The 11,675-nt window shown below is 47.7% G+C and overlaps 1 protein-coding gene across 1 annotated transcript; it reads right to left on the bottom strand.

Annotated features, from left to right (window-relative positions):
- Nucleotides 1-1,802: 1,802 nt before the first annotated feature.
- Nucleotides 1,803-8,900, bottom strand: mtpn (myotrophin). Its single transcript, XM_079756141.1, has 4 exons — nt 8,582-8,900; nt 6,308-6,421; nt 4,851-4,934; nt 1,803-1,912 (listed from the first exon to the last, which is right to left on the bottom strand). Exons 1-4 carry the CDS (start codon nt 8,648-8,650, stop codon nt 1,826-1,828), a joined length of 354 nt encoding a protein of 117 aa, XP_079612267.1. The 5' UTR covers nt 8,651-8,900; the 3' UTR covers nt 1,803-1,825.
- Nucleotides 8,901-11,675: the final 2,775 nt, after the last annotated feature.

The following is an 11,675-nucleotide window of genomic DNA, read 5'->3' as shown; positions in this document are numbered from 1 at the left end:
CGTTCTGCAGACCAATGTTCTTCAGGCCTACGGGGACTAAAAGGCTTAGTTATGGTTCCAGGTTGATTTGAAAGGGGATTTACGGACCCATTACGGCCTTGTAGACCCTCCCTGCGTCCCCTGCATGGGCCTAACGTGCGCCTCCCAAAAATTTTAACCTTGCGTTGAGGCGACGCAGCAAGGGCTGTGATTGGTCTGCTCACCAAAACCGGACACAGAACCATAACGGGTACACGACTGCGTCAAAGTGTCTGCGTGGTCATTGCGTTGCGTCAACGTGGAACCATAACTGCGCCTTAAATGTCTTCCAGAAGTGAGTAGGAAGCTGCGGGGAACACAAATTGAAAGATGCACATGTCAATAGTATGGATTTTGTTTTTATTTCAGTTCATACAGACTTTTTGTCACAACAAAGTTAGCAAGAGCATTTTTTCCATTGCAATGTAGTTTATTGGAAAGCAACCGAGAGGACAGCCACCATTTCAGAGCATAATAAGAATAAGAATAAGAATAATAGCAGAGGCAGTTCTCTTTTCCCCGACCGGGCTGCTGATTTAAAAAACGGAGGAGCGGGACACCTCCGTCCTGCTCCTCGTCCTCGCCTAGCAGCGACCCTTGATCTCTCCGGTGGTCGCCCAGCAGGGACCCTTGATCTCTCCGGCGGTCGCCCAGCAGCGACCCTTGACCTCTCCCACGGTCGCCCCTCTCCTCTACGCCACAAATGGGCCTCAGCCTTCAGGACCGACTCCCCCAAAGGGCTTGGTTTGTATTGATTGGGCTCCTTTAATGCCATTTTAAAATCCAATCTGGTTTCAGTAACCAGTGTTCTGTGTTTATTTACTCTTTCTAGAGAGCCAGCATGATGATTTAACGAAATAGAATGGGCTGCATCTTTTTACACTGGCCATGTAAGTCATGAATTTGTGTATTGATATGTAATCACTCAAGGCCCAATCAGGGAGGGTACACAAATGATGCTTCCCTTTCTGCAGAAAACAAACAAAACTAAATCGGAATAAGTTATTAGACAGAGGAAGACCCAGCAATTCATGATGTCTTATTGTATAGTAACCGAACCGCTCTAGTACAGTCTAGTACTGTAGTACAGTGCTGTAGTACAGTCTAGTACAGTGCTGTAATACAGTACTGTAGTACAGTGGGAATCGCTGTGGATGAGCGGCCATACGATACCTCCCTTAACAGGAGTGACCCAATAGAGAACTAGCTAACCCTGGTTAACCCTACCCATGGTATTCTGTTAACGATGGAAGAGGCTCGTAGGATAAAAAATAAAAGCGGTGATTTTTAAGTGCGAAGCTTGGCGTTATTTGCATGTTTGAAAGAACACTTATTTTGAAATCCGTTAAGGAGGGGGGCGGAGCCACCCCTCAGTGTTTCAGGACCCTAAGTCCACCTGCTACCTGTCCCTCCACAACTCAAGCTGCTACCTGTCCCTCCACAACTCAAGCTGCTACCTGTCCCTCCACAACTCAAGCTGCTACCTGTCCCTCCACAACTCAAGCTGCTACCTGTCCCTCCACAACTCAAGCAATAAGGAGAGAAAAAACCAAACCGTTAGAAAAAAGAAAAAAACAAACACCCCAAAAACAACAGGCGACCCCCCTCCCCCCCAAATATCCCCGCATTGCCCCCCCCCCCCCCCCCCCCCCCCCCCCCCCACTCCGACTGACGGCGGCCTGCAGACTGAGGGGGTCTCGCACTAGCACAGGAGAGGGGAGGCCTGCTCATCTTTAGTCCTCGACAAACACTCCCCCCCTCTGTCCGTGTCTGTCTCTCCCCCCTCCCTCCCCCTCTCTCTGCCCCCTCACTTCAGCAGGGCCTTGATGGCATCCGTCTCGGCCGCCTCCAGGGCGCTCAGCCCATCCGGACCTTTCCGCTCCTTGTCGGCACCCTGCGGAGAAGGGAGGGGGAAGGAGCGTGAGGAGACAGGGGGCGGGAGGAGAGGGGGGAGACAGTGGGTGGGAGGAGAGGGGGGAGACAAGGGGTTAAACAGGCTTCATAGAGCGGGGCCCCAGGGGGTCCGTCACAGCACGGCTCCCCAGTCTCTGAAGAACATGAGACGGTCGTGGAGAATGAATGCATCCGTCTCTCTCTTTCTACGTCCCTCTCTCTCTGGAACCGCCTCACTTTCACCCTCGCTCTCCTACAAGTGATGTCTCTCGGCCGTTAACAAGGATCCCATGTTGACCGATGTGCTGTCAGCACCTTTAATGAGACTTAAATCCTCCCTCCCTCCTCCCCCTCTCGTTAGGCCCTTCTTCCATTACATGTGCAGTTACACAATGGCATTTTAAGCTCCTGACCAACAGGCCTCCATTTTATCGTGCTTCCTTTAGTTCCAGGTCGGCCAGCGAACACCTGAGAGTCGAACCCTTAACCCTGTGTGCCTCGCTGAACTCTGACCTGAGAGTCGTACCAACGTCGGCCACCAGAGCGCAAATCCAGAGAAACTACCAGCAGAGCCACAAAACCTGAGCTCAGTGGGACGAAGACCAGAGAGACCAGGGCTAGACCAGGTGTTGACCAAGGGCTTAAGAGTTTCTGCTGTTATATATGTAAATACAAAATGACTACAGCAAAAAAGGTTTCACAAGCAGAGCGACAGTGCTGTGATGGAGCAGTGACTGAGGCCTGTCCACACCTCACAGCCCCCTCCCATCAGCGCTGACACAAGCCCATCCACGCCCCCCCATCCCATCAGTGCCAGCCACCAGCTCTCGTCAAGGGGGGCTTACATAACACAGGATCCAGAGAGGCAGCATTGTTGGAGTCATGAGAGTCGGCCGACCCAATTACTGAGCTAGGAGGGAGGGTTCACGGACCGGAGTCTGGAGAGGAGGTTGCGACCTGTCACATCACCATGTAGATGTACCACGGCTGAGCAGGCCAGCCCAGGGTTGGGCCTGTTACTGCCATGCTTGACTCTCCTCGTACAAGTCTGCATCGTCTGTCAACACCGCAAGTATCTCCAAAACTCTAGAGGCAAAACCTTAACTCTCAAAGTTTCCCTCATAAGTGGAGTGGAAAATTATTATTATTTTTTTTATACATTTATTTTATAAACCGGAAGAAAAATAACCACTACAACAACCACGAAGCCACCGTGGTCCCTGACTCCCAGGCCATTGTTGGGGTGGAGCCCACCGAGGAGCTGCTGATGACAACAGGAGCTGAGGCGGTCGGACTGTGATGAGTGCAGGGAGGCCTCTTCCCCAGCCCATGTCCTCTCTGGGGAAGTCATTAGCTGTGCTGTCCGAACCGGTGTCTCCATGCTTCTCATTCGACCAGCAGGTCGCACCTCGCCCCATTATCACCACTCTGCCCTGAGACAGAACCGTCTTCATGGTGTTGATCTTTAATCACTACACTTGAGCCTTAAGCGCTCCCTAATGAGCCTTACACACACACACACACACACACACACAAACAATACCCACAACTCTGTCTACAACACGATAAGACTGGTACACAACTAAATACAGACAACTCTACTGTTTACAACAAATAGGGAACGGTACACAACGAATTACACACAACTCTGTTGTTTACTACACGTAAAGACTTGTACATAACCAAATACACACAACTCTGTTTACAACACGTAAAGGTCTCCAAGTGTATGATGATGGTTTCAATGTCTTAAACAGTCAAAAGATGTAAACAGACAGGATTCAGTTCCCAGGGACGTCCCTGTTGCGTCATGACAACAGTACAAGCCTCTCCAGACCAACATGTGAGAACGTGTGTCACCATGTGGATCAAAAGTTGAAGAAGCAGTCAGACGTCATCTCATTGATTTTACATCCCAGTCTGAGCCGATAGACAAGGACCAGCAGCAGTTATTGGGATTTGCAGAGGAAAATAAAATCAGCGCAGAGACTGTGTCCTTCCTATCCTGCTCTGAATAGAGCAGAGAGGAAGCCTGCGGTTGACAGACTACGATGAATGAGCCTCATTGTGAAGCTCTTTATAGGTCAGAGTCACCGCTGACAAATGCACTCCAAAATCTAATGAACTAGAAACATAAGGCTGCAACATAATACAACCTGGTTAAAGCTGTGTTCCATGCCAACACTAAGCCATGGTGGGAGGGTGTACCATGTGACTCCACTCACTTCCTTTTGAAATAAGCCAGGTGCCAATGCTCAAGCCTTCTGTGCAGGAGAGACCGCTAGGACTCTCCCACGGATCCATCTGAAGCTCCCTAAATAGTCCTCCATCACAGAGTATTCACTGTAAATAGGCTGTACACACGGCCTGCTTTTAGCACCGTTACCCTAAATCTTCTAACCCTAACTGCTAAGCCCAGCTCTGGTGTAGCTCTGTTAGCCTCCATTGTGGCTGTTTGTCACCAGCTGTGTTTTCGTCTGACCTTCACTTTCCTGCACAGGTGGGACTCCTGCAGGACTTATAGCGTGTGCGTACGTGCGTTTGTGTGTACCACTTAGCCAGCGTTTGTGGACAGGCAGGGGGGGGGGGGGGATGCCGAGCCCAGACAGAATCTCTAGACTCAAAACAGCAAAGAGCCCCCAACAAGAAGCCACAAAGCAGACGGCTGCCCTGGGGGAATGTTCCAGTCCCTAGCAGAGAGGCCTTTTGTTATGTTGTTACCTCATCATCAGCACCCATCAGCCTTTTGGGTCCCCGACATGATGTCAATGACACACACGTACATGTACGTGTGCACTTGTGTACGTCTGTGTGTGTGTGTGTGTGTGTGTGTGTGTGTCTGTGTGTGTTTGTGTGTGTGTACATTTGTGTGCGTGCATGTGTGTTTGTATGCACATGTACACCTATGTGTGTGTTTACTTGTGTATGTGCACGTGTACCTTTTCTAGCAGGATCCTGACACAGGACAGGTGCCCCTCGTAGATGGCCGACAGCAGCGGGGTCAGTCCATGTTTGTCCGGGGCCTGGAAGGGGGGGGGGAAGAGATGAGTGGAGAGCCATAGGAAGAAGAGAGAATGCTCCCAGTCTGCATTCTTGTTTCATTCACTGTGGAGGCAGGCCGCCATGGGGCCTCCGGCCTCCCAGCCTCCACCATCCCTCTCAGTCCGCTGCCACCTTTATCATCATCACAGGAAATAACTTGAGCTTATTCCTCTCCTCTTATCACCCCATGAACGACCCCAGAGGAACACCTGCACCACTTCAACACATCCAAGTTATTTATTCTATAGGTCCCCATTCTGCTGCTCAGTATGCAGACGCAGGCTGGGAGAACCTGTTCAGTGAGTGGCGGGCTGATAACGGGAACAGATAAAGAGAGGAGCTCAACCCACAGGCTCTAGGAAACCTTTTATTGTTCAACAGCACAACATTTCCTTTTTCGATTAGTTGTACAATTTGTACCACAAGTCATCAAAGACATTTCCTTCATTTATCTTACATACAGATAAAGTATGAACAGATAGTTGCACTCCTGAAACTATACACAGATAATGTTTTGACTTCCTTGGTAAAAATGAATAACCTAAATCGTTCAAAGGTGTCTGCTCTGCATCTGAAATGTAATTCGATAATGCATACATACATACATAAACCACAAGGAGTGAAGAAGACCTGCCTTAAGCTGGAGTATGAGGCTTTCAGCAAATACAATTCCTCTGAGAACATTACAGTTCTGAGAGGCAGCCGTGCATGCTTTACACCCTGTTGGAACCGTGTCTGATTTACTCCACCCTGTTGGAACCGTGTCTGTTTAACTCCACCCTGTTGGAACCGTGTCTGTTATACTCCACCCTGTTGGAACCGTGTCTGTTTTACTCCACCCTGTTGGAACCGTGTCTGTTTTACTCCACCCTGTTGGAACCGTGTCTGTTTTACTCCACCCTGTAGGACCTGTGTCTGTTTTACTCCACCCTGTAGGACCTGTGTCTGTTTAACTCCACCCTGTAGGACCTGTGTCTGTTTTACTCCACCCTATTGGAACCGTGTCTGTTTTACTCCACCCTGTTGGAACCGTGTCTGTTTTACTCCACCCTGTTGGAACGTGTCTGTTTTACTCCACCCTGTTGGAACAGTGTCTGTTTTACTCCACCCTGTAGGACCTGTGTCTGTTTAACTCCACCCTGTAGGACCTGTGTCTGTTTAACTCCACCCTGTAGGACCTGTGTCTGTTTTACTCCACCCTGTAGGACCTGTGTCTGTTTAACTCCACCCTGTTGGACCGGTGTCTTTGACCAACAAATTCTCTCGTGTCGACCCAGTTGCCTCCATCTTTGTTAAACCCTCCCTATAATGGTGCATTAGGTGGAGCTGAAGGCAAAGCAGCAACAGGACTCACGTTGACATCGGCCCCCTGGGAGAGGAGGTACTCCAGGATCTCCGCGTGGCCACAGTCTGCAGCGTAGTGTAGTGGCTTCCTACCCCCCTCCAGGGTCCGGTTCACGTCCTCCGCCTGTAGGAGAAGACACTAGTGTTAGAGTCATGGTAACACACTCGTGTTAGAGTCATGGTAACACGCTCGTGTTAGAGTCATGGTAACACGTTCGTGTTAGAGTCATGGTAACACGCTCGTGTTAGAGTCATGGTAACACGCTCGTGTTAGAGTCATGGTAACACGCTCGAGTTAGAGTCATGGTAACACGCTCGTGTTAGAGTCATGGTAACACGCTCGTGTTAGAGTCATGGTAACACGCTCGTGTTAGAGTCATGGTAACACGCTCGTGTTAGAGTCATGGTAACACACTCGTGTTAGAGTCATGGTACACACTAGGGTTAAATACATTCTCCGACAGGGCATCATTATACAACTTGCGTCAATGCCAGATCTGCAGATAGAAATTGCTTTATAAAACTGAGGGAGAATAAAATATACATACAACTATAATGTGGCCGGGATTTTGAAAATAATTTTTTAAAAAAAACTATACGAAGATTGCACATGGAGTACATGCAAGATCCTCAGTTACTCCACTCGATCAGCTGGCCGCATCAGGCGGTCGGTGTGTAGATCAGCTGTCACTCATCCATAAGGATGGATCACTCATAGAAGGTCAGGTTAATCCCAGAGAAAATGGGATCCATCCCCATCCTAGGTTGACAGCCCTCAGCCTCTGTAATAAGGGGGGCTTTGAACTGGCAATAAAAGCCCAATCAAATGTCAAATGAAAAACTATTATTTTTTAAAGCCATTTTCAACCCTGACCTTTAACAAGATAATGAAACGTCTATGAAGTGGACGTTTCTAAGGCTGTTCGGTTGGTTGATATGCACTCATTGGACTAGATTCTCATTGGTTGGACAATCGCTGGCCTTCCTTTCACTTCTTATACATTATTTTTGGAGGTGGGGGGGTGGGGATTCCCACTCATGATAAGAATGTCTACAAATAGTATTGAAAGACCCAGTACACCAAATAGTATTGATATTAACAAGAGACATCCCATATCAATCTAGGTATTCCTCTCAGCCTAACTTGAACTGGGCTACATACTTGTTGATAGCCCGCCCCCGCCCCCCCAGCCAAACATAAATAAACCGATTCACTATCGGTTTATTTATGTTTGAAGTTCCTCTTTTTAAGCGATTAAATCCCTTCTTCCCTCACACTGTACTTGTGTTTCTCTGTACTCAAGTCTGAATATCTTAAGTGGAAACGCATAAGTAAACCAGCAATATGTGTTAAGAGATTTACTACCATAACACACCAAAACATAGTGTGATTAAATACACAGTCAACACAACAACCCTTTTTTATTCATCTGATGACAGGACAAGTTTAGACCTTATTGTGCTGTGGCTTGAACCCCTAGCACATATCGCCAGAACTGTTGTGTCTACAAGCCTCTTACTAACAAACCAACAGAGGAGCAATATGTTGTTTACACAATACGACAATAAAAGAGAACGGACGCAATGAGCAGGACTCATTCAGGAACAATATGTTTATAACAGACCTGTGATCAGCACTCGCTACGTTTATTACGGAGCAATATGATGTTTATTACAGACCTGTGAGCAACATTCACTCATTACGTTCATTAAGGAACAATATGATGTTTATAACAGACACTGAGCAGGCCTCATTACGTAAAGGGCCAATATGATGTTTTTAACACTAAGCAGGACTCATTAAGGAACTATGTGATGTTTATAACAGACCGAGCAGCATTCACTACGTTAGTTAAGGAGCAATATGATGTTTATATCAGACCTGTGAGCAGCATTCACTCTTACATTAGTTAAGTCAGTTTAAGTGAAGTTAGTTTGAGTTAAGTGGTGTTAGTTCCAGGTTAGCTCAGGCTAGTGGAGGACCTCTCAGTTCAGCTCATCTTCAGTCTGAATGCTTCATGTGTTCATATCGGAACATACCCAGTGTAGAACTCCTCGTAGAAGAACGGATCGGTTCATATGGACATCTAGAGACTGGAGCCTACCGCCAGAAGCAGCACTAGCTAGCCCTGCTAGCCTCCCAGCTGTCAGGTTAGAGTTAGCATGGTATCGCTAGCCCTGCTAGCCTCCCAGCTGTCAGGTTGGGCTTTGCTCGGAGATCGGCTGGTTCAGTGTTCAATTAGTTAAAGCGGCGAGTAAAGTTAATTTAAGGAAGAGGTCTTACCTTAAGGAGGCTCTTCGCCGCGTCCAGGTCTCCGTTCTTCAGCGCCCATGTCAGATCCGTGTCCGACATCTTATCTCTTACTTCTGTAAGCTAACGGGCTAACGAGCTAACGGGCTAACAGCTAGCCTACCGGAAACAGCTCTGCGCTAACAAGCTAACGGGCTAGCCGGGCAGGGAACCTCTGGTACTGTGAAGAGAGACTCGAGTGTGCCACTTTCTACCAAACCTTAACCTTAAGACGAGCCGCACAGACAAACAGCCCTATCTGAAGAAGTTGGCGGACAGAGGAACGGGGATCCGCCTTCTGCTCCACGATCACTTCCGGGTCTTCAGCCGGAAGTACCGAGCTAACCCGCCTAAATAAACCTAACCCTAACGCTAACCCTATTTTATAAATGTAAAGGCTAAACTGAATAAAACTTTTTTTATTAAGTTATAAAACCTATTTTATTATTTTATAAAACCTATTTTATTAAGTTATAGGCCGAACATCAATATATATAGACACGTTAACACAGTTACAGATATTGTTTCCTTTTCATTTGTGATTTAATGCTAGTTATGTGAATTTTTAATTCATTAATTTATGCATTTGCTTTTGGGAAGTCAAACAGAAAAGGTTCTCTATATGAACTTATGTTTCTCGGAGGACAGTTTGTTGAGATAGGTTGGAACTCGATGAGGTTGAAGACACTCAAGTTGTATCGAATAGCTCATAGTCGCCTTCCAAACCTTTAAAGACGTGACCCACATTGACACTACCACCAATAAATAACTTATTATTTTCCTGTTTAAATCATTCTGCTCCTCTACAGTCATCGCCCTAAAGTAATGCAGGGGGGTAATTCGGGCAAGGATTATAGCCCGGGGGCCGGTGGGCTGTGGGGCCCGTAATCCTAATCAGGGCTAGGGCCCCCCGGGGCCGGTGGGCTGGGGGCCCCTAACCTTAATAAGGGTTAGGGCCCAAGGGGGCCCATAATCCTTATCAGGGCTAGGGTTAGGGCCCCAGGGCCAGTGGACGGGGCCCCTTACCCTCATCAGGGCTAGGGGTAGGGGCCCCGGGCCTGGTGGGCTGGGTGCCCCAAAGTGCCACCATTGGGGGTACAGCAGGTGAAGGCCCCTGGAATTATTTAGGGTCGGGCTGTAAGGCCCTGACTGTCTGGAGGCTTTAGGGTCGGGCTGTAAGGCCCTGACGGTCTGGAGACTTTAGGGTTGGGCTGTAAGGCCCTGACTGTCTGGAGGCTTTAGGGTCGGGCTGTAAGGCCCTAACGGTCTGGAGGCTTTAGGGTCGGGCTGTAAGGCCCTAACGGTCTGGAGGCTTTAGGGTCGGGTCTCTCTGGTTGTAGTCCGGTACCGGCCGTGTGGAACCTCAGAAACATCCGGACCGCTGGTTTCTGGCCTCGCCTTCCTCCTCTCCTGGGACCACGAGTTCTGCCGGTACGACATATTTCACACGAAGCTCAATTGTATGTATGATATGATACGACAAACCAACTATATTGTTGATAGATATATCACTGGCCAAGTGGAAAGTGTGCGGGATCGGCGAGACCTTATATCAGTGCGTTATAGATTTTATATCATTGGTGCTGCAGAGTTAGTTTCTATTTACTACACAGAGCCTATGGTATATATCTAAATATATATATATATACATAAAATATAGATCCGGCCCGCAGCAGGCGTGGAGAGAGGCCGGGACCCGGAGCTCAGTGCAGCTGGATAGAAAGGAGAAGCATCATCGCGTCTATATATATATATATATATATATATATATATATATATATATATATATATATATATAAATAACTGTGTACAACGACCCACCTGGGCCTCTGGACAGGTTGTCATGCGGTCCCAGGGGCCAATAGCCCCCCAAGATGTATGCTCATCTCGGGGAGGTGGAGAGAAGTAATCATGGAGATGCATTGCGTGTCAGCACCAGTGGTCATCCCTCAACAGGGAGTCAGACTAGTACACTTACTGTATCATTACAAACCCCAGAGAATGTATCAATACAGAAACATGGCCTCAGGCTACCTGCCACTTTAACAACCGTTCAATCAGTCAGCTGTGAACACGGAGGTTAGCGTAAACACAGGAAAACAGAAGGCTGATGAAAACAATCATACTGTTGATTAACAGGGGGTTCCCAGCCTCCATAACTGTCATAAATTGTTCAGGTCCCCACCTCTGAAACCACATCCTGCTTAGATGATCTGCTGAGCCACCAATGGAAGGGAGTCACCTCTCTGCTCCCTTTCCAAACTGGTTCTCTCAATGAGCGCCTCCTCATTACAATCAATACCAGAAGCATGTGAAAAATAACAAATAATCAGGTCAAAGGGTTTTCAATTTAATTTTAATGTTGCCGACCATAGGCCTACAAGCCAACTGCTCTCTGGCGCTCCACCCTAACCATTTCCTGTTTCCTGTTTCCTGTTAGAGTGTTAGTGCTGGTAAGCTGTGTATGCCATGCTGTTATATTTACCAAAACCTGCCGGAAAGGGATCAAGTCACATTTGGCCCTGCAGTGTTTATCACTTATTTTGCACGCAGACTATTACTATTTTTTATTTAGTTAGTGAGCAGATGCATTGCGCCAAACTGAACACAAAAGCACAAAAGATGCCTCAAATGTACAGAGAGACAGATATCCAGACCATAGCCCCGAACCTACATATACAACTAACTGTCCGGTTCTGAAACGCCTTGTTACTTTAACCTGATGGTAGAACATGATAGCGCCTACCAGTGGCCGAGTGCAAAAGTAGTTCAGGAAGCCGCTGCCATCAAGTTGGTAACGTTCTGTAATAAATTGCACCGTCTACAAGCATTTTGTATGGTACACACTTTACTGGATAAATAAGGCGTTATTCACGGCCATCAGCCACTGCCTGGCTGCTGCCTTTAAAGTGTGCATGAAGATTTCTAGGAGAGCCTGCATATGCCCGATGACGAGAAATGGATGTCCAGATTCTAATTCCTACCTTGAGGTGATATCCATACTGATCATCACGCCTCTTTGTGGTTTCTCATGCCGTCTTTTTTGTCATTGCTTATCGGAGCACATTTAGCAAGGTCATGGGTGACT

The sequence above is a fragment of the Pollachius pollachius genome (genome assembly GCF_949987615.1).
Source record: "Pollachius pollachius genome assembly, chromosome: 18".
Classification (NCBI taxonomy): Eukaryota; Metazoa; Chordata; class Actinopteri; order Gadiformes; family Gadidae; genus Pollachius; species Pollachius pollachius.
The sequence above is the reverse complement of the archived record's forward strand: the minus strand, read 5'-3'. Positions and strand labels throughout refer to the sequence as shown.

Excerpts from the sequence above, each read along its gene's own strand:
- mtpn (XM_079756141.1), bottom strand. The coding sequence starts at position 8,650 with ATGTCGGACACGGATCTGACATGGGCGCTGAAGAACGGAGACCTGGAC. Across the intron at positions 6,422-8,581 it reads CGGCGAAGAGCCTCCTTAAG|GCGGAGGACGTGAACCGGAC; the intron begins GTAAGACCTCTT and ends CTTCTCCTACAG. Across the intron at positions 4,935-6,307 it reads CCCAGGGGGCCGATGTCAAC|GCCCCGGACAAACATGGACT; the intron begins GTGAGTCCTGTT and ends CCCCCCTTCCAG.